General features: G+C 49.3%; 2 protein-coding genes across 3 annotated transcripts in view; both read left to right on the plus strand.

The window, feature by feature from the left end:
* Positions 1–15,246, plus strand: part of INSR (insulin receptor) — a 55,632-nt gene extending 40,386 nt beyond the window's left edge. For both annotated transcript variants that reach the window (XM_082780140.1, XM_082780139.1), the window contains exons 11-21: positions 3,277–3,548; positions 3,756–3,898; positions 4,805–4,964; positions 5,306–5,405; positions 5,662–5,729; positions 5,931–6,160; positions 6,514–6,624; positions 6,702–6,861; positions 7,637–7,766; positions 7,995–8,129; positions 9,519–15,246. In XM_082780140.1, coding sequence (XP_082636266.1) covers positions 3,277–3,548; positions 3,756–3,898; positions 4,805–4,964; positions 5,306–5,405; positions 5,662–5,729; positions 5,931–6,160; positions 6,514–6,624; positions 6,702–6,861; positions 7,637–7,766; positions 7,995–8,129; positions 9,519–9,873 — 1,864 coding nt within the window. In that variant the 3' untranslated portion in view covers positions 9,874–15,246. The remainder of the gene's footprint in view (positions 1–3,276; positions 3,549–3,755; positions 3,899–4,804; positions 4,965–5,305; positions 5,406–5,661; positions 5,730–5,930; positions 6,161–6,513; positions 6,625–6,701; positions 6,862–7,636; positions 7,767–7,994; positions 8,130–9,518) is intronic.
* Positions 15,247–20,106: 4,860 nt separating this feature from the next.
* Positions 20,107–22,088, plus strand: part of ARHGEF18 (Rho/Rac guanine nucleotide exchange factor 18) — a 45,827-nt gene continuing 43,845 nt past the window's right edge. Inside the window, exon 1 of the mRNA XM_082780138.1 lies at positions 20,107–20,295. Within this exon, the coding sequence (XP_082636264.1) occupies positions 20,220–20,295 (76 nt within the window). The 5' untranslated portion in view covers positions 20,107–20,219. The remainder of the gene's footprint in view (positions 20,296–22,088) is intronic.

Below are 22,088 nucleotides of genomic sequence, written 5' to 3' on the forward strand. Positions count from 1 at the left end.
GTTCTCTTTTATGATGCTCCTGATAGTTTCAGCCTCTCTCGAGGTGCTGTGTGGACACCCCTTGAGATAAGAAGCCTTCTGCTGGTCGCAGGGAGGAACTTCAGTGACGAGGACAGAAGGTGGCAGGGTGCAGAAGACAGTGCAGTTGAGAAGTGACTCCCCCTATGTGTTGTCTCCTTGTTTTCCACATACCATTTTCCCCCTCTGTCCTGTTCCCAGCCGTTGGATCCCTGTGCAGTATCCAGCCAAGTACGAGGCTGTCCTGCAGATCTGCCATGCCCTGCTTTGGTCCAGGTCTGATCTCACCTGACTTTCTCAGAACCCTGCTGGAAATCCCAGAAGTTGTTCCTTCCCCATGTGCACAGCTAACTAGCTACTCCAGGAGATACTGTCACAAGTCTTGTGGGCTGATTTGCTCCGGCACAAGCAAAGCAAACTAGAAGTGTCTAAACATTTCTTGCCATAGCCACGTTCCTAGTTGGAGCTAGTGGGTATCTTTACGCCACCTGCTTTGAAACCTCCCTTTGTAGCTGAACAAAGTGGCCATCAGAAGCTGATGCTTTGTTTCTTCTTTCCTGTGTTATTTGCTCTTACATGGAAACAAGTTTTGCACAGATTGGAGCAAAAGGGGGATCGAACGCTGGAGCAGGTTGCTCAGGGAGGTTGTGGAGTCTCAGTCCTTGGAGGTACTCAAAACCCAGCTGGATGTGGTCCTAAGCAACCTGCTCTAGCTGCCCTTGCGTTGTGCAGGGGCTCAGATTAAATGATCTTGGGAGGTGCCTTGCAACCTCAACTGCTCCATGACTCTGTGGAAAGCATGGAAAGGTTTCAAAAGTAATAAAAGTCCTGAGAGGCAGAGGGGAGGTAAATGGCTGCTATTCAGGATGTGTTCTCATGTACACTCTCAACCATCTCTACTGCAGCAGCAGTCTCACCCTTCTCTCTGTCTCTGTCCTTCTGTCTCTCTTTCTGTCACACACACACACTCGTGTCATTACACACATTAATGGGCTACAGGTCTGAGAAATGACTCACATTAAAAGCAACTTCTTTTTCTAGGATTCCCAGTCCAGTCTGATTAATTGTGTAGACAAATATGTAAATGCTTGTGCCAGCACAAGGGGGAAGGGAGGCAAGCTGCTCTTGCAGCAGCAATGACAGCCTGTGCCAGTTTCAGGTGTGTGGAAAAACTTGGTTTGAGCTAGCTAATGCATTTTTAAAATCCCTCAGCTCACCTCATGTTGCATGTGATGGGTTCTCACTTCATCCTTCCCTGAACCAGAAGCCCTCACATGTGCTGACTGGCTCTGATGGTAGGAGGAGAAGGAATTGGAGTCTGGGCATTTTCTAGGGAAGGTCGTTGGAGCTGCTGAAATGGCCATGAATCTTAATGGAAGTTGCAGTGGAACAACTAGGGAAGGCATCAATTGTTTGAAAATGCAACGAATTTGGCAAGAAAATTGCTGCAAATCTAGGATAATAAATGTGGGAAGATTGTGTTTACAGCTTCAGAAGCTTTTCTTGTTTTCTGTTACCAGAGGAAGAAGTTATTCTTGTGTTTTACTCTGTGTTGCATCAGTAGTCAAATTACTGTTTTACTTGTGAAAAACAAAATTCTCTTGAACGTGAGGAACAGCTGAATCCACACTTTGTAAACAGTGGCGTGCAGCTTTGTTTTGAAGTCCAAACAAGATCCTGGTTGACTGTAAAGATTGCTTCTAAGGGAGGGAGTTGGCATGACCCAGACCTGGGTCTCTGAACTCTGCCCCATTGTTAGGGGACACTGTTCAGAACAATGCGCAGGCTGAGATAACAGCAACTCCAAAATGATGTCTCTGGAGTTAATTAGTAATTAGGGGAAGAGAAAACGAGAAGCTGGAATGTGCTCTGCCAAACCTGCCGCTTGGCATCATGTTTTTTCATCAGGTGGACAAATGTGCTTACGTCGTTGCGTCCAACCCAATGTTTAGTTGGAGGAAATCTTAAAATCAGCTTTCCGGCTGGTTGCTTTGCTGTTTGAGCATAAGGAACATCAGGAAGTGGGGCTGGGGGTTGCAGACAAAGACCCAGCCTGTGCAGTCACCTGCCAAAGCTGTCCTGCGCCAATCATTTGCCCGATAGTCAGAGGGTGGCAGTGGAAAGTTCAGTTCAGCAGCACGGATTTGCTTCAACAGCTTGTTACATTTTTAGAGACTGGAGATGCCTCAAGTGTGGGTTCAGTTCAGGTCACTCTTTGTACCCTTTAATAGCTGCACACACATGCACACACAAACAAAGATCATCATCCCCTTAAAATACACCGCTCTGCTTTCAAATGGCATTAATTCCTTTTGTGTAACCAAATACTGTTACTGATTCACCGCCTTGGTTGGTTCCCAACCTGGAATTCCTAGCGGTGGATGTGTGGCAGGAGTTCTGTTTTGATTCTTGTTCCTTTTGTTCCCAAGGAATTACATGCTGAACGGTTTTTAATTCCGTTGAACTGATTCTGTTTATTTACTGATGAAATCTGACATGAAAGTTGGCTAGTGGCGCTCACTTGCAAACAGGGGAGTTGACAAGATCACGGGGCCGATTCTATTTTTACGGCAGCAAAAAATTGATTTTCAGACTGAAGTGCAATAACTTGAGAAGCAATATTTGGTTAACAAACAGCACAGCTAATTTGTAGTCTGAATCCGTCTGTCTTAAATGCGCCTGCTGGAAAGATCTTAATAAATTTGGTCTCTGGGGAAAAGGTTAAAATTATCTGTCGAAATAGATAAGTTCAGAATTAGGGTTCAAAGCAGCAGATATATTCCAGTGAGCTATGAAACTGGTCTTACGCTTCATAAATGCAAATTTATGACACTCGGAATATGTGGAACATCCAAGGTCATCAGAGTTGGGGGCTGTGATATGACCTCATTTGTTCAAAGCTAGAATGTGTAGGAGATGAACTCCCAAGCATTGCAACACTGTGTACAAGGCATCCACGAGGCAGCCTGCTAGAGCTCTATTCTGCTGAGAAGGTTCAGGAGAATTTGAATTCCCAAGCAAATACCTTAGGCCTGGATTTCTTTTTTTCCCCGTACACAGTTGTGCAGGGAAATCATCTCAGGAATACGTAATTCTGAAAAGCCGTGTGCGCTGGAATTTCTTTCTTGTATTGCAAATACAGTTCTTGAATTTGACTTTTCGATTGCACTCTGAGCTCTCCCATTTTAACTATTTCCTTTCAGGTGGATGCATTTATATAGGGTATAACAAATAACATTCTAATGCATTATTTAATAGGCCATCAAGAAAACGAAGAGACCTCGGCTCTGTAGCAAATGCCACTGTGGTGATACCCACCATTGCATCCTCTCCAAACTCTTCTGCAGCTGCATCTGAGAATGCAGAGGAACAGAAACCTTTTGAAAAAGTTAAGTTTAAGGAGTCTTTGGTTATCTCAGGCCTGCGGCATTTCACAGGGTATCGTATTGAGCTCCACGCTTGTAACCACGACGCTCAGGAATCTCGATGCAGCGTTGCAGCTTATGTCAGTGCCAGGACCATGCCAGAAGGTAATTAGCTTCCTGAGCTTTGCTCTGGGTTGATGGCTGTTTTCAAAATGCTGCTTTTCCCATGAGAGCCAGCTGCTTTGCAGAAACATCACGGACTGTGCTCTCTGTATGTCCTGGTAGGAGAAGATGATGGATGAAGTATTGTCAGTTTTGCATTTTGCAAAAGACATGAAAGAAAACTATTATTAATCATGACTTTGGTTTTAGCTAAGGCCGATGACATCGTTGGTCCAGTTACCCATGAACTGGTTGAAAAAAATACCGTGCACTTGAAGTGGCAGGAACCAAAGGAGCCAAACGGCCTTATTGTGCTTTATGAAGTGAATTACGGACGTCTTGGGGAGACAGAGGTGAGAATTTCTGCTTTTTCCTTAAAACAGCACGTTTGGAGAAGTAGCTCCGTGCTTCAGTCCCTCTTGTTACAAGCTGTGGTAGTGGTGGTGCTGGGGAGGCTGCTGAAAGGTAACAGCTAGAGGCTGGACTTGTAGAGACCTTTCTGCCTTTCCCTGGGTTCTTTTGTATTGGCATGATACCTCCCATGCCATCACAAGATGTGGCTGTGTATTTACACCGTTTAGGTATAGCCCTGAGTATGGTTTTGTATTTGTTTATTGCTGCAAGACAACAATCCTTGGGAGTCCTTGGGAGCCCTCATTCAGTTTTTAGTAGCCCTAGTGCTTATAGTGTTCTGTCCATTCTGGTTTCCTTTTGCATGAACCAAAGTGAAATAAAACGTTGCTAGTGAATTTTATCCTCTGGAAGTCTACATTTGGTAATGTTGAGAAATAAAAATCTCCCTCTACAGTGCCCATTCATCCAGTATTTATTTTGCTAACTTTCTGCATGGACATTCTTAGAAATTTTATTTCACAGAAGGACAGAAAATATACATGTAAATGTAAATTGCTTAGAGAAGTTAAAGCTCTGAGCAGCAGGAGAGCCTATGAGCAGCCCTAGTGCCTGCGCAGCATGCCAGTGCCGTGTGGGCAGGAGGGCTTGCCAGCTGAGGTCAGATTTCAGGGCTGAGCTCTAGTACAGCAAATGGCATATGCTGTGTGTAATCTGAACTACTCTAAGCTATAAAATGTAAATCCAGGACAAGCCACTATCTTGGAAAAGACCCGAGCATGTGAAAACCGTATTTGTATACATTTGTCAGTGAAGGAGGTGAGGAAGAAATCCTAGTGTGCTGTTACGGAGCCCGAGGTTGTTGCAGAGGTAGCGTAACACAGCCTGCCCCTTCCCTCCTCCTGCAGGAAGCACACTACTGCGTTTCCCGTAAGCACTTTGCCAGTGAGCAGGGCTGCAAACTGCGTGGACTGCAGCCTGGAAACTACAGTGTCCGTATACGAGCTACGTCGCTGGCTGGAAATGGCTCATGGACAGAACCTACCTATTTCTACGTGGCTGATTATTGTGAGTTCTTTGGTTTTCAACATCATCTTTTTGATCAGAACTCAGATTTCAGTTGGAAGATGGTGGGGCTTAGCAAGGAGTGCACAGGGACCTGTAGAGGGGCATGAAATGTTTACCAGTACATCTGTTTTCCAGAAACTGGAATTAGGAATGTGTCCATTTTCTTAATTTAGCTGTTGAACAGCAGTTTGAGTTCTTGTTCTGAGCAGCCCTGCGTTCTCTACCTGAAGCAGCCTCTGGCTTCCTGCTCTTTCTTGTTTAGTCAAGGAAGAGATCTTATACAGAAGATTTGGATTTTGAGACCTGTGTAATACCTCCAATTTTCTCTCTTTCTCTCTTAGTGAATGCTCAGCCTAATATTGCTGTTATAATCGTTCCGATTATTTTTGCCATAATAATTGCTGGAATTATTGGAGCTGCTTACGTTCTTGTGAAAAAGAGGTGAGTGCAACTTCACATCATTTTTACCACAACAAGCAAAACTATTATGTAAAGGTTTTCTTTAATTGTTGGAATTGTTTATTTTCTAATTTAGATGATGATTATAACATTAATTTAGTTTAGGAAATACTTTTTATGCCTTTGGAAATCGGGATAGTCACTATTTATTGCACACTTCGGGAATTAATCAAACTGCCTTCATTTATAACGTGTCAAAAGCTGCAAATGTGCTAAAGAACTTGTATTTCCCTTTCAGACAAACCGAAGGACCAACTGGGCCGCTCTATGCATCTTCTAACCCCGAGTATCTCAGCGCCAGTGACGGTGAGAGCAGTGGGGGCTTTCCTCTGTGCCTTATTTCTTGTGTAGTCATTCAGACAGTGCAACAGTACGGGACTGGCTTTTTCTTTATGGAGTTTTTCCGGTTGTCTTTACATACCACAATATCCTGTGACAGTTGTACTGTAGAAATGGCTTTTGAAAGATAGTTGCTCAATTCAGAAACGTCTCCCTCTGTTTTGACAGTCTATGTCCCTGATGAATGGGAGGTTCCACGAGAGAAGATCACTCTCCTCCGAGAGCTGGGACAGGGCTCCTTTGGCATGGTATATGAAGGAATTGCCAAGGACATTGTGAAGGGAGAGCCAGAGACTCGAGTAGCTGTGAAAACCGTTAACGAATCAGCCAGCCTCCGCGAGCGCATCGAGTTCTTAAATGAAGCTTCTGTGATGAAAGGGTTCAGCTGCCATCATGTGGTAAGCATCGCTGGCTGCCTCAGATGATTAGCAAGTGAAAGTCCCATCACATAACTAATATTTCTCTAATGCTTTTAAAGCTTGGTGTTCAGCCTACAAAAGCAGCCTTTCTGCAGAAGCAGTTGATCAAAAGAGCAGGGATCTTTACTTGTCAGATTTTATAAAATGTGTGAATCTGCTTGCATCATTTCACATTTGCTCTTTCAAAACTTCTCAGCCTTAAGTGGCTTTGTGGTGCCGTTCCAAGCTCTTGTTCAGGGTGTTGGCTTTGTTATAACACCCGGTTCTCATAGCTGGACTCTGCCCAGTGTGCTTGGACACAACCGTGAGGAAAAGTTTCATTTATTTTCCAGGTTCGCCTCCTCGGGGTGGTCTCAAAAGGACAACCTACGCTGGTGGTCATGGAGTTGATGGCACATGGAGATTTGAAAAGCTACCTTCGCTCTTTGAGACCTGATGCTGAGGTACAGACAGGAGAGAGGCAGTACATGTGTAACAGGCTAACTAGATTTGTTTTTTAATACTTGTTTGTTTATCGTAGAATAACCCTGGCCGTCCACCGCCAACGCTGAGAGAAATGATCCAGATGGCTGCAGAGATCGCTGATGGTATGGCCTATCTGAATGCCAAAAAATTTGTGCACAGAGATCTTGCAGCTCGTAACTGTATGGTTGCAGAGGACTTCACTGTAAAAATTGGAGGTATGTAGTATGTGGTCAGAAGAGAATTCTGTGGGTCATACTTATGTGTATAAAACCCAAGAGCAATGCAGCAAACACAGGTGATTTCCACTGGCTCCCTTTTGGAAATGCAGCAAACTTTTCTGTTTTTCTTCCTTGTAAAAGAATTGTATGGGCTTCAGTAAGAAAAATGTCTCCCTTAAAACCAGAGCAACTTCTCTAATCGCCTCTATTCTGTCATAATACTCGTAATATGAGTATTATGACAAAGAAGGTGTTGGGCACAACAAAGCAAGCTGTGCTAACCCTGTCACTAGGTCAGGTGCCTTTTAAAAAGTCATTTGTCTTCCACAAGACACAGTTTTTAACCCAAATCCATTTGGAAGTAAGTAAATACAAAATGTAAAAATAAACTGAAACCTCAAGGCTTGGTGGTTTTTCAGACCTCTTTGGACTTAAAGCCAAGGCAGTAGGATTTAAGGGCAAAGACGGCTCTGTTTTCCTTAAAGGAGATGAATAAAAATAATGTTTAGACTAGAAGCTGTCACTAAAAATTGCAACTCTGGAGTCTCTATCACAGCTCTGTAGTAGTTCACAAAAGAAAAAATGCGGGGAAAAGGAAAGTGTTTTGAATGTTAATCACAAGGTGACAAATTGCTGGAAGTTGCATAGGAGGCTTACTGGGTGTATGAAAATAGCCTGGCGTCAAAGGAAGGAAACACTCATCTAGAGATGTTGCACAGTAAAAGCAGCATGGAAGGAGAGACATTTAACACATCCCAATTGCTTCTCTCAGATTTTGGCATGACCAGAGATATCTATGAGACGGATTATTACCGTAAGGGAGGCAAAGGACTTCTGCCTGTGCGCTGGATGGCACCCGAATCATTAAAGGATGGTGTTTTCACTACTTACTCAGACGTGTGGTAAGTTGTACTCTGCAATCGCAGATGAATCAAGAACTCACCATTTTAATGCATGTTGTTTACACTGTGAGTTGCTAACTTCTTCTGAGTACAGACAAAACACAACGTTGTTTTGAAACCCTCTTAAAAATATAGAAGTATTCTTTTAAAGTATGTGTTCTCCAAAATAAGGCTATCACTTGTAGATCTTCAGAATGTTTCTCACCAGGAGTCTTGTTTCTTTTTTAGGTCATTTGGTGTTGTCCTTTGGGAAATAAGCAGTTTAGCAGAGCAGCCGTACCAGGGACTCTCCAACGAACAGGTGCTAAAGTTTGTAATGGATGGAGGATACCTGGATCAGCCAGACAACTGCCCAGAGAGGCTGTAAGTAGTAAAGCGGGTGCCAGCTGACCAAGCTGCACTAGTGGATGGCCGTTGGCTTGTGTCACGGGGCAGAGCCTGGCCACAGTCTGCATCCCTGGGGCTATAAAGGCTGGAGAGCAGTTTGTTAATCCCACATCTGCTGAGGTTTTCTCTAATTCATCTCTCTGGACTACGTAAATAGTCTTGAGAATTACAGCAACTCTTTACTGCTGATTTTTAGAAATCCAATTTATGACTAATGAGGAGGGAGAGGTAGGAGAATGCTCTGCTGAGCCCCAAGCTGCTTATCGTGTCCGCGGCCTTTTCATGTCTCCTGCAGGCTCCTTTCCCACTCAAAGTACAAGGTTAGGCTGCCTGCAAGTTTAGGGAGAAAAGAGGGCACTGTGTAGAGACAGAGCGCAAAACACCTTGCAAAGAGGATTACAAACTGAAGCCAGACGTTCTCCTGTACCAGGGTTAAGTGTTAATGTCTGCAGCTGCTCGTGATGTTCACGGTTTGGAGGTTGCTGCATCCTCAGACCTGCCAGCGCGGCTGCCTAGCCAGATGCTTCCTAAGCTGCTTCAGAGTAATTAAGAAAAATAAATCCTGTTACCAAGTGTTTAACCTGAGCTAGGGTGTTTTGGTAGAGGGGTGTGAGGAGCCACTGCTGCAGCAGCGTGCAGAGGTGAGGGGAAGGAGCCCTTGTTGGAGAAGGCAAGGCTAATAGTAACTCCCTGTTTCCAGTAACTTCTTACGCCAGCCCACTTCTGGCCAAAACAGCACTTCCAGACTCAAAAAATAAACATGTTTTGTGAGTATCCTTGTGAAAAAAGCCTGCTGTCCTGGACAGTTGTCTCTTGTGGCCAGTTACAAACTGCAGTTTACAACTTTTTTTGTACCTAGGAGATGTGTAAGTTCTTTCTTCGTGGCGTATGGTAACATACAACATCTCGCTGCAGCCTTTCTTTTGGGTGGGTTGTTTACAGGACCTCTCTCTTCTGCACAGCCTGCTATTTTCCTTGAAGATTAAGGAACTTGTTATCTTTCAGGCTGAGTTAAAATTAAAATTGAATGAATTAAAGAATTGTGAGACGGCTCTAAGTGCGTGCGCACATTCACAGAGTACGTGAACTGCAGCCTTGTTTCCTTCGGAAGCCGAGTTAAGAACAATTGAAGGAATTGGAAGGAATTTTTGATCTAGACAGAAATAGAGAAAAAGCAGTGTGAGGATCTAGAGGCAAAAACGGAGACGGGAAGAGAACAAACAGCTCAGTTTGGGTGGGAACGTGGGGTTCAAAGGAGTAGCATGCGTGATGGGTGGTCTGACATGGATACCAGTCCTGGTCTGTGCCAGCTCTGCCTGTGTGGATTTGTTTTTTCCTCTCCCTGACTCCTTTGTCCTCAACTAGGCACAGCCTGATGCAGATGTGTTGGCAATACAACCCCAAAATGCGCCCCACCTTCATTGAGATCATCGAGATGCTGAAGGAGGACTTGCACCCCAGCTTCCACGAGGTCTCGTTCTTCTACAGTGAGGAGAACAAACCTCTGGAAACGGAGGAGTACGAGATGGACTTCGAGAACATGGAGAGCATTCCCCTCGATCCCTCCTCGTACACGCAGAGGGACAAAGTCCTGGGGCGGGACAATGGACCCTCCATGGCCCTCAAGGGGAACTACGAAGAGCACATACCTTACACTCACATGAACGGTGGCAAGAAAAACGGGCGGATTCTCTCCATGCCCCGATCAAGTCCTTCCTAACGCTTCCTGTTTGACCCAAGGGTTTTGTCTGCTTTTTTTTCCCCTCCACAAATCTCAGGACTCTTGTTATTGCTGCCACAGTGTATGACACACATCTACAGACTCTTCAAATTTTTAATCATCTTATGATTAATACTTTTTTTTTTTTTTTGCCAAGTTGACTGGTTGTCAGTGGACTTATCTGTGAACATAAATGGAAAAGGTTTCCATGGCTGCTGTCCTTTCTGTAACCATGGTTTCAAAACAGGAAGCGACCGTGTAAGTTAAACTAAAGGAGGAGCATCCACGTTTGCCAACAAAAGACGTGAAATTTGCTGGTATCTGAGCTACAGCGTAACGGTGCGGAACAAAACTTCTGCAGGACAAAAGCATTTCCAGTAGAATTCCAGGCTTTCAGGCATACTCTTCACTACAGCTGAAGGATTCAACACATCAGTCGGACGCGCCAGATCCTCAGATTGACCAATAGCTGCTGCTTTCATACTTTTTAAATGGGTTAAATCCCAAGGGTGCGTGCGTGTGCGTGCGTGTGTGCAGTATATATATGTGGGGTGTATATGTATAGCAAAATATACACTTCTTTTTTGTACATAAGTTTTGTATGTTCTCACAGAAGCTTTCCTCTTCTCGGAAGTGTGTACTTATCTTTTTCCCATTTCCCTGGAGTGACTGAATCCTAAACAGATTATTTTTATACTGAGGACTCTTGGGAGTAGGTTTTCTCTCATTAACAAATGAGGAAAATGTGCTGGGAGCCAAAGGAGCAGAAATCTGAGATTTATGGGTACTTTCAAGACCAAACAAAGTAGGAGTCCCCTGAACTGAGATACCGAGTTTTCTGTCCTTACAGCATTGAGTATATATATTGTTTGTTGTAATATATTTAAAATGTCTGTAGTTTAAATTTTAACTTCATATAAATTATTGACTGTTTATGGTCCTTTCGGGGAGGGGAGAATTTGGGGGATTGTTTGGTCTTAAAGTGGTCCAAAGATTTCAGAATGAACTAATTTTAGCTGATTACCCTTTTAGGAGCTATGAAGCACATGTTAAGTTTATACTTGACAAGGCTTTATAAAACAGTTTCAAGATTTATACCGTGCAGTCAGCTGGCTCCACTCGAAGCCCTGGGACAAAGTAGTTGGGACTTACCTTGGTCGTTGGGGGCTGAAGGACACCAGAACGTCCTGCTCCGGGGTCCTGCTACGTGTTTGCCCCTGCATCCCTCGCGTTGTGCCGCAGGAGAAGCAACCAGAGAGGCCGAGTAAGAACTCTAACCGAAAAAAAAAGACACTAAAGCCCAGCTGAAGGGAGGCGAGCACAAGGCTCTTGGCTCTGCACGTGAAGCAGAAGCTGAACGTGACTGTGGTCAGCTCCCTGCTGCCTGTCTGCTGCTGCTCAGGCGTCCAGCCTCGTGCTGCCTGCGGGCCTCCAATGTGTTCCTGAGATCCCTGCGCCTCTCCCAGGGCGCGTGCGTGAGCCACTGCTTTCAGCTCTTTGGGATGTCAACCTTCGTCTCTTGGACCGTGCTTTGTTTTGCTGCTGTTTGCATAAAGACAGAGCTGATAAGCACAAAATGTTAGAAAATCATTGTGAAACTGAGCGTGTCTCGTTGCGATGAGGGAGCGTGCTGGCAGGGAGAAGCGCTAAAGCGAGAAATGAAGATGATCGATGTCGCAGGCCGTTTCATGCAGGAGCTGGTTTTACCAGGGGAGAGATTGCTCAGACCTCTGCTATTCCTCCTGGAGAAGTCCAAGGGCCACTTTGGTCTCTCTGCTGGGAAAAAAACAAGGTCCTGACTCGGTGGGAGCGGGGACACCAGGCTGCAGCGTGGCTTTTGGTTTGTGCTGCTGCCTTCTCCCCGTGAGGGACTGGAAGGGGCTGGGGTCTGCAGGAAGCACTTCTTGCAGCTCCGCTCGGCTGCAGCACCATGGGGTGGTGGCCACTGGGACAGGGGTGGAAGGCAGAGGGCAGAGGTTGCTCACGGAGTTAGGGGGAAACCACCCAGTGCAGGCATGGGTAAGATCCTTCAGTTCGGAAAGGCCTCGTTTACATTTCCTCTGCTTTACAAAGTAGTAACTGTTTAGCAGCTCTATACTACACTGCAGGAAAGAAGACATATTCTCACACTTTTCTAAGGAAGAGAAGTTTTTCTTATTAGAAATTTTTTATTTATTTTAATATATAGAACACTGTAAAAAAAAAAAAAAAAAAGGCAACAAAAAAATCGTTTTCTTAAACACGCAGAACATGTAAATTTGTATCCGTAAAATCTTGGCAGGTGGATGTGGTGGGATTATTTTTGTCCTGTTCTGGTGCAGTCTACCTCAGTGTTTCTTAAGGATATTTTTAATACTGCGCACCTCTAAACCTGTTTAAATATTCTGGTCTGGACCTATTGTGGATCAGGGAAAATCAATATCAGCTGATTCCAATACTTGGGACCATTCACTGAAGGGAATGGGTAGGAGAACAGCTCATCACCGTTTATCACTATTCTGAGTAGTAGTGACCAAAAGAAACTACTTCCAGCTCCAACTACCCGATAGCAAATTTGGATCTGATACTCTGATACCATCTTCCTAGTTCTGTTGTGATAAAAAAGAAAAAAAAAAAGACCCGTGTAAATGTTTGGACTTTGAACTAATGACCTAAAAGGAGGAGACAGCATCCTGCTGGAGCAGTAAATGCCAGTGAGAACCAGGGCCCGTGCCCAGCCCTCGTTGTTGGAGTTGGGTTTGGGTGTCGTGGTCGCTGCCCTCGCTGTGCGCTGCTACCCGGGAGCTCTGTGGCTTGGATGTGACCTCCTGAAATCAGCCCTTCCCGCGTGCCGATGTTTTGATAACATTTTAAATTGCAGCAATCATAACTGTGGGAATAGAAGATCCTTTATATAAACAAACATTGGAACCTTGTATTGGGTCTGGCTTTTAAACTTAGTTGATATTGGTTGGCCCTGTGAGTACGCATGATTTGCAACACTCGGATCACTGAACAAGGGATTATGTGTTTCGCTTTGCGGACAGGCAGTCCGTTCACGTGGCTCGTGTTGTCATCGTCACTCTGCACCGAAGGGAGCAGTTGTTTATACCCAATACTGTGCATAAAGATTACTCCAGTCGTCCTCTCTACAGTGTGCCAAGGGCGAGGAGAGGCGTGTGGTACCAGCGGTAAGGATATCATTTTTCCCCAAAGCTAGTCCCTTCTGAAAACAAACACATGACGCTAGCGGTTGCCACTTGTGGCTGTTGGAGATTACACTCAGCTACAGAAGTAGGAGGAGTGCATGGACGTCATCCGTAAAGCCCAGCTCTGAATGAGGAAAATCCTTTACTTTCAGCCGTCAGCCGCCACTTTGCTCTCTTGCTGGGAGATCCTCCCCTGCCCTGGGGATGCACAAGTCCCGTGCTTGGATCGGCAGCGTCAAGGGGTTGCGTACAAGTTGAGACTGCATGCGCCAGATGAAACCTGTGTGTGGTGCAGTCCCATGCCCAGGAAGGGGAGCAGCATGGCAGGTGCTGTGCCATTGCCTGGGGAGCTGCTGCTGTTCTGTGCTCCAGCGAGATCCCTATTGGGGCGAGAGCGCCGCAGCTGCAGCAAAAGCACAGGCACCCACTGCTGCGCAGCGGTGAGGAGGAGCCAGGTGGGAGCACAGGTGGGATGGCTGGAGGAGGGCAGCTCCCAGCTTCAGGTAGCGTTTGCTGGGGTTGGATCCTGCCCTGTGCAGGCAGAGAACTTCCTACTCACAGCTCCGAGTAGCAGGGCAGACCCAGGCGCATGTTGAGGAGCAGCTGTAGCCTCCTGTGCTCAGTCTGGGGACAGGAAGGGGTACCAACGAGCAGCCAGAGCCTCGCTGTTTCTAAAGCTGGTGAAGCAGGAAGCGTAAGAACCAGCTTTCTGTGCTCTGCTGTGTTTTCTTTGAGCAGATGTTTGAAGCACGGGACTGGAGAGGTTTCTCAGAAGCGTTTGCACGTTAAATTCTATCGCCACTTCCTGAACACCTCTTGCAAATCTGGTACTTCTCTTGCAGTACAGTGCAGCATTGCAAAGCTTGCCTGCTAGGTTAAAAACACGTCTCTTGGCGGCTTGTAAATACTCTGTTGTGTTGTAAAATAGAAGAGCTTATAACGTAAACTCTGTGCCAGCACTGGGTTGGGAAACGTGATAGGAAATAGACCAAGCTGCGAGGAGGATTTTCTGTGCAGATCGTAAAGCAGCTCTGTTGGTTGGGAAGAGGCTGCTCCTAGGTTGCTAAAGGGTACTCTTAATTTATGGGTAGTGTATCTCTTTCCTCCTAAACTTGTATTATAGTAATGGGGCACTTTGCTTAATTTTGGTTTGTTGCGTATAGTGTTGGTATCTCTGGAAAAATCTCAAAGTTGCTTACTGTGTTATTGACCTAAAAGATGAAGGCAAATAGGAAAAGGCAGGAGCAAGAAGGGTGCTGCGTCAGTTTTTCTTGAGCCTCCATTTTAGGGGAGGGAGAGAGGCAATCCAGTTCCCTCTTAACGTCACTGTGATACAAAGACGGACCCTGAGGTTCTCTGGGCCCTTCATTGCTAGCAGCGATTCCTGATACCGAGACTGGAACCTCATTTTTCAAATCAGAACGTGAAGTATCTTTGTGCCATAAAGCCTTACTCTGACAGCTGTGCCAGGTGCTCCCGTGATCCACGTGTGATCGGTTCAGAGACTGTGGAGTAAGAGCAGAGTAAGCAAGAAACTGCAGAACACCCTCCGGTCCTCCGGCTGTGTCCTCGCCTCCCTCGAAGCCACCACTTCTCACACAAAGACGCGCGGAGCTGGGGGGCACGGCCGTGCCAGGAGCCCCTTCCCCTCTGCGGAGCAGCCGATGCCCCTCGCGATGCCCCTGCGCGCGGTCCTGGGAGAGGAGCTGCTGAACGGATTGGAACTGTGAAGTAGTTGCTTCAGAAATACGTGAAATTCAAAGCGAGATTAGTTTAGCGTTTGTATGAACTTAATTGAATTTGGCCTTTTTATTACCTTCTGCTTGGCTCTGTGTTAACTCTGCTTGGATGCTGTACGTGAATGTTGGTGTAAGAGCATTAACGTGTTCAGCCTGTTCTGTTCTGGCTTGCCTTGCTACGAGTATCACAAGAGTGAAGCCAGTAGTGCGATTGACTTTTGGAGGAATCTGACTATTTAAAAGCAATTATAAAACTACCATTTTTATCAAATCTGCTGTCATTAAATGTGTATTTCTTTTTAAGATTAAATTGCTTGTCCTTCTCAGAAGTAAGCACTTATTCTTGCAGGTTCAGCAAATTAACTGCAGCACAATGCAAGCTATAAGGGGACAGGTAGAGAAATGACTTTTTAAATATTGTATAATAAAGTTAGTATTAACTCCTATGGCGTTGTTACGTTTTTTGGCAACGCGTTTGCAGCGGGCACCAGGTTGTGTTTGTGGTGGTCGTTCTGTTGTGAGCTCTGCTGCTCCAGCTGATGGTGCTCGGCGCTCGCTTCTCCCCAGCCCAGGAACCCCTGGGGGAGCAGGTTCTGGCGGTGGCACCGGGGCAGTCCTGGCATCTAAGGAAGACCATGAACACGGTTAAGGGTGGGCCCAGGCTCACCTGCTTAGCTGAGTCCTGGCGCTACCACTCAGGCTCTTTGCTTTGTGCTGCCAAGGGGCTGCTTTGCAGTCCTGGGGGTGGAAAGTGTGGCTTGGGCTCGCTGGGCTCTCAATTGCCCAAGAGCCAACATCTGAGCTGGGTTTGTTCCCAAAGCTCTTCTCTTCCTCCGAGTTCCCCCCCAGCAGCATCTGGTAATGCTGTGACCATCTTGGTGTCCAAATACTTCTCCCGTTACCGTGTGTGATGGAAACTGGCTGATGGCTATCTTAGAAAAGCCACTTTTAAATCTGAAAAGACAGAATGCTATTTAAAGAGGAAACCCCTTACCTTTTGCTTTAATTTGCACGTTGGTTTTGTTCTTAGAGTGTCAAAACAGTGGCTTGTGTTTGAGGAGCTTTGTGGATGGGGTCCTGGGCATCAGCTTCATCAAACGCAGCCAAAAGCAAATGCTGGGCTGCTTGCACCTTAACTGGACCAGAGGCAGTTTCAGTTACATGCTAAGTGATGTTCTGTGAGGTCTTGTTTTTTTTTTTTTTCCTGTTTAAACTTGCTGCTCCCACCTTTCTCTCTGCATATCTAAGGTTCCAGTATTGCAGATACCTCTTGTTTGAAATAAAGGATCAAATGTGCCATGATTTTTTTTCTAAAAAAAAAAAAAAAAAGGAGAAAAACACACACACAAAAAAAGAAAAAACCTCCCCCTTGATTTATTTTTTTTTCAATGTTTTCGTATGTAAGAGCCAAGCAGTGACATGTACAGAAAATATCTTGGAGCATTAAGACAAAACTCTTGCCGTGTGTCAGAATATTGAACAATTAACTGTTTATATTAAATTTCTGAATAAATTATCCAAGAATAACTGCTCATTTTGTGTCTGCTGTGTGTGCAGTGCTGGATGCTGCTTTACCACAGAGAAAGCATTAAATTCATATCTTGGAATAAGTAATACTTTCAGTTGCAAAATGAATGGTGCTGAGAAAAGAAAAAAAAAGAAAGAAAAAAACAAACACAGATCTGCCCGTTGCAGGCTTGTGGTCCGAGGCTCACTTAGCTCGGCCCCGTGGTGTGCACGACACGCTCCGGGCTCATCCTCACCGCAGGGTGCTCGGTGCTGTTGAGTAAACATTGGTAAAGGGCTTCCTTCTGCCCAAAACAGCGAGAGCTGCTGCTCCGTAGCATCATTCTGCTATTTCCCCGAGCACAGACCCAAGGCTCCTTTCCCATCAGGGGGACGCAGGGAGTTTTAAAAGGCAGAACTGCGAGGCAGAAAGGCAGAGGCTCTGCTTCATCCCCGTCCTGAGGCAGAGCAGCTGGGGCCGGATTTGCACCAGGAACCACCTCCCCTCGCCTTCTGTACCGAGCTGCTGTGGAAATGTAAAAATCTTTCTTTCTTCTGACTTAAACGTTGTTTCGTTTTATCACAGGCGAGATTTCCTTCCTGATCAGCTGCACCAGCGAGGCGGGGGACTCGCTGCTGCTGTTTTTCTTCTCGATGCATTTAGCTTTTTGGTAAAGGTACCTGCTCTCCTGCCGTGCCTTGTCCCTCGTGTCCTCGCTGCGCTGCAGCCCCAGCTCCTCACCTCACCAGCACCAAGCTGAGCACCTCGGGGCTCGGCTCTGCCAGGGCCCCACCGGCCTCAGACCTGGGGATAGCGTCCGCTGCTTGCGCAACGAATGGCTGTAAAAGTGAGTAGTGTGATTTACTTTTTTGCAAAAAATGCTTTTTTTTGCTTTTTTTTTTTTTTTTTTCTGGAGGGGTCGAGGTCAACCCTCGCTGCACACTCCTCGCCCCCTGTCCCTGGTAAATTCCAGCAAGTGTTTCATCAGCCACCTGGGCCCAGCGCTGGGCTGGGTGCTGACGTTGGTTAACGGAGATTGTGCGGTGCTGATGCCACCTAGTGCCTCTGCACGCCGAGCTGGACGAGGCAGCTGGATCCGGCCCCGCTCTGCGCCCGCTGCCCTGTGTTGGGCAGGAGCACACGGAGCAGCTCAATCCAACCTCAGCCCTCTCCAAACCCACCTGGATTTCTCGTGTTGTAAGAGCGATGAGAAACAAAGCAATACTTTGAAATGGTTTGGAGTTGCGTTTTCTGGCACAGGTCGTTCTCTGGAGATCCTAACAAAACTTGACCTTGCTGTGACGGGAGGTTTGCTGCCTGCTGGGCTCTCAAGTCGTAGATGCTGGGGGAGGATGCTGAGACTCATCCAGCCCTCGTGCCGTCATCCCTCATCGCTCTTCCAGGCCGCATGCATAGCTCTGCTTTGCTAACCCCCAAACCATATCAGACACCAGAAAGGAAAGAGATTAGCTCTAGTCCTCTCTTGTGGTAAGGACACCGCACCGTCCCGTCAGCTGCCTGGTTTGGGAGCAGTCCTGATCCCTGATCCCTGATCCTCACCGAGCTCTTGTGGACTTCAGAGAAATTAAACCTTAATTCCTCTTTGCTCTGGTGGTTTCCTGGAGCACTGGATAATTGCTATCCCAAGCGCTGCCAAGGCTGCGGTCTCTGAGTAATTGGAGTGTGAGCGGATCTTGTTCTGATTAGGGCTTGGCTGGGGCTGGCGTGTGCTCGGGGCCGTGGGATGAGGTGCGTGTGCTCGGTGGCCCCCGGGGCTCGGTGGAACAGAGCAGGCGGCCGCGCCGAAAATCTGAGCCCAGGCTGTGCTGGGGGCTCTGCCTGCCGGACCGCACGCGGCGAGGACCAGCACCTCGCCCCTCGCTCCCCTTGCTTTGGAGCCAGAGTGCCTGTGGGTCTGCCCCTCACCTGCACAGAGAAATTCAGCCGGCACAGTCATCTCTGTGCTTTGTTTCTTTGCTATCGCTTCATCTTCTCTCAGCCCAAGACCTGCTGGGCTGTGGGGTCTGCCAGAGCCACCCCACCACAGCGGTGACAAAGGATGCGTTTGTGGGAGCCCGGCGCTGGACCCCGCTGCCCCTGGCAGGAGGCTAACGAGCGATGGTGCAACGAGCCCGTGGGCACAGCCCCTTAGTGCCAGGCTCTCACGGTGCACACAGAGCGGTTTTTCTCCGAACGGAACAGGAAGCTGTTTGCGGCAATCGCTGTCATCGTGGCCATCACCAGTTCTGCAGCTCTCGGGGCCCCTGCGCCAGGCAGTTTGGGGTGTGCGGCCCCCCAACGGGGGCTGCTGGACCCTGCTGGAGCCCCGACCCCTGCAAGGGCTGGAGAGAGCAGCGGGGCTGTGCCAGGGCTGACGTCGGAGGAACTGCAGCATGGGTGAGGCGGGCTTGTTCGTGTCTTCAGAAAGGGGAAGCGGTGAGATGGTTGAGCCAGAGGCCCCCACTAGCAGCCCGGCAGCGCGGCTGCTGCTTCCCCGATGAGGCTCCGCTTCTCGCTTTGCACCAGTGGCTGGAAAAGTCAGGGCTGTCAGCTGTAAGCGTGCTCGGGGAACTCACCAGAGATGCCTCCAGCCTTCAGGGTAAGTCATTCTCTGCACGAGATCCATCCGATGACACCGGAGTTGTTGCTCATCTTCCTCGGGGTTTTCTGATGAAGCAGCCTCACCCTGCTGCACGTGAAGAGGAGGTTGGGGTTTAACCCACCGGGCATCCCCCTGGCTCCCTTTGGGGCAGTGCTGGGGTGTCCAAACCCCCCACGGGTGCTGCTCCTGCTGCTGCCACGCCACAGATGAAGGTTTGCACATGCCTCCCCCCCGGCAGGACCTCAGCACTGCCCACGGCTGGGTTTGGGCCTGGCTGAGCTGGGGTCCCCCAAACCCTCTCCAAAGGGCCGCTGCTGAGCTGGGTGCCCGTGTTGTCAGGGAGCTGCCTGCAGAGGGGATGTGGGAGGACTGCGCTGGGCAGATGACGCCTTGAGGTTTGTGGTCGGGTGAGGGAAACGCTCTTCACCACCCACCTCTGTGTGACACCAGCCCGGAGCAGGCTCCATGCTGTGGAGGTGCCTGTGGCCGTCCCCAAACCAGCTGGGGTCTGCTCAGCGAGGCTGAGATTGTAAAACAAGGCTTTGCCAGCCTGCACAAAGGCTCAGGATCAAGGTTTGGAGCCAGGGTGAGCTGCAGGGCTGGTGTCAGTGGGGCTCAGAGACCTCAGGGAGGGGGATTTGGTGTCTTGGGGCTGTTTGGAGACAGCGCCCACCTCCCTTTGTGGGGGAGCTGAGAAGGGCTTGGAGAATGATCCTTGCCAAGGGCCAGGGACTTGCTAAGACCCCAAGGTGATGCCAGCGTTGCAGATGGGGAGGGTCTCGCCCCTTCCCTTGCAGAGGCTGTGCTAAATGATGCCAAAGGTGCAAATATCCAGCCGGTGCTCTCGGCTCTTGCCCTGCATTTCCCAGGTGGAGGGGCCCCGTGCCCCTGCAGAACGGACGTGCAGGTGACGGTTTGTCCGGCTGACATCTGATCACCACGAGCAGAGCAGGGAGGTTTTGGCAGCGAGGGGCAGGTTTGGGTGTGTTTGCAGCCTGTTTTCTGCTTCCCTCTGCAAGCCTCGGCCAGGGGCTGCATGCGCTGCGGGGCCACTAATCCCCGGGCCCCGCTGTAGGAAGTCACTGACCCGTCACACAGGTGGGAACGCCGGAGACCAGGAATTTCTCTCTGGCTACAGCTTCCATCAGCTGATACTTCTGACAAAACACTTGGCTTCTCCACTCCCCCCTTGGCAGCCCCTGGGCTGCAGCCTGCAGCGCTGCCTTAGACCGCGCTGAGCTCTGCCGTGCGCCGTGCTGTCGTCTCCTGCTTGGGGCCGTTCCTCGCACGGGGGCTCCGAGGGTTCCCCAATGTCCGACTCACTGCTCAACCACTCCTGGCCGTCGTTCTCGAAGCGCTGGAAGAAGAGATGGTCCTTTAAGCGAGGTAACGGCCTGTGTGTGGGGAGAGAGGGCTGAGCCGGGCGCCGCGAGCCGCTGCTGCAGGGCGGCCGGGGTGAGCGGGTGGCAGAGAGCACGGGGGTCCCCAACGTGCTGGGCACCCACTGCGCCTCTCTTTGGGGCCACTGCTCAGATGTCAGTGACACTTTTCCTTCTTCTTCACCTTCTCAGGGCACGTAAATGCTTTGGGGAGCTGGGTAACGGGTTAAACAGCAGCCTTATGGTTTTGTAATAACCGAGCTTTGCTGCTGCCAGTGAGCCGGAGGTCCCGGCGTTCGCAGGCAGCTGCCGAGGGCTGAGCCTCAAGTTGTGTGCTGGGACTTTGGTGTCAGAGCAGATGCCGGGGAAAGAGGCTCCTCTGGTCCCTCAGAGCGGGCTGAGGAGCTGAGCCCCCGTGTTCAGGGCATGGGCTGAGCCCTGGTGGCTCATGTGGCACCCGCTTGTCCCACAGCAGGGGTGGGAAATGCCGGCAGTGGTGTGAGCCGGCCTCGTTCCTGCTCGCAGTGCCGTGGTTTGGAAAGAGAGAAGTGAGAGCCCCGGGATGTGGGGTGTTCGTGGCCCTGGAGGAGCTGGACACTGCTGCCCCTGCTGCAAACGCTGCCCTCGGGCTGGTGGTTATCGTTGTCTGTGGCATTCGAGCGCCTGATGCGTGCCGGCCTTTTCCTCCCCCAGCTCTCCTCTTCCTCTGCAGACACGCAGGGGAAGGGGATCCCAAGCAGTCGGCTGCAGGAAGGTTTGTGCAGAGCAAGAGGCAGGGTCAGGAGGCTCTGACCCACGCTGAGCCCCGAGCAGCTCCCAGCTCCCCGGCCCCAGCCCCGCAGTGCCGTGCCTGGGCTCGCTGGGGAGGCGCAGCTGGGCTCAGGGCTGTAATAAATAAATCAGCCTCTGCTCATAACCAGGCTGCTTTGGGGAGCATCTCGGGGCAGCCCTCTCCCCAGCAGTTGCTGAGGAAGCTGCACAGTGACCATAGGTCGTGGCTGGGAGGGTATCCGAGGGGCTGCAACCCCGCTGAGCCCTGCTGAGACCTTTCCACTGACAGCGAGCTGAGCCTCACGCTGCCTCCCTGCTCCCCGTGCCCTGCGTGCCCAAAAACCAGGCCCCAAAGGCAGCGATAAGGCAGCAGCTCGCTGTACAGTGCGTTACGGTGTCGGACGGCTTATCTTCTCCCCTCCTTCAGCCCGGGCCACATGAGCCAATCCCCGCTGCTGCCAACGGCCGATGAGCTGGGGCCCAGACCAGGCCAAGTGCTGCACTTCATCCGATTTTGACACGGCGAGCTCAGCACTTGCTCTGCAGAGGTTTTACCCTACGGCTCTGGTCATCCTGCGGGGCTGCACGTAGAGGGCAGCTGGTGCTGGGCCAGTAGGGAAGAGCCAGAAGGAGACTCAATGATTCTTGTTTCTTGCCTGTGATGCTCTCGGTGGTTTCCCAGCACTCTCTGCCCCCTGATTGCTAGGAAATGCTCAGATGCTCTGCTCTTTCCTTCCTCCTGGGATTGTTTCGTTCTGACCGGTGCCTTTGTCCCCGCCGTGTTTGTTGTGGCCTTTCCTCGGTGGAAATTCGGGGGTTGTTTGATGCTTGCAGGATGTGAGCTGTGTGGTGAGAGCTCGGATCCTTGTGTTTCCTCTGACGCATCCCCTGCCTGGCTCTGGGGTCGCCCGGGGACCTGCAGGATCCTGCCCCAACAAGGCAGCTGGGGCCTGGGGTCGGGGCACGTTGCTCCTGGGCTGCAAATCCCCGGCGGGCACAGCTTGTTCCAGCACTGGCTGCTTGGGTGAG

This window comes from Aythya marila, assembly GCF_965140915.1.
Source record: "Aythya marila genome assembly, chromosome: 27".
NCBI classification, from domain to species: Eukaryota; Metazoa; Chordata; class Aves; order Anseriformes; family Anatidae; genus Aythya; species Aythya marila.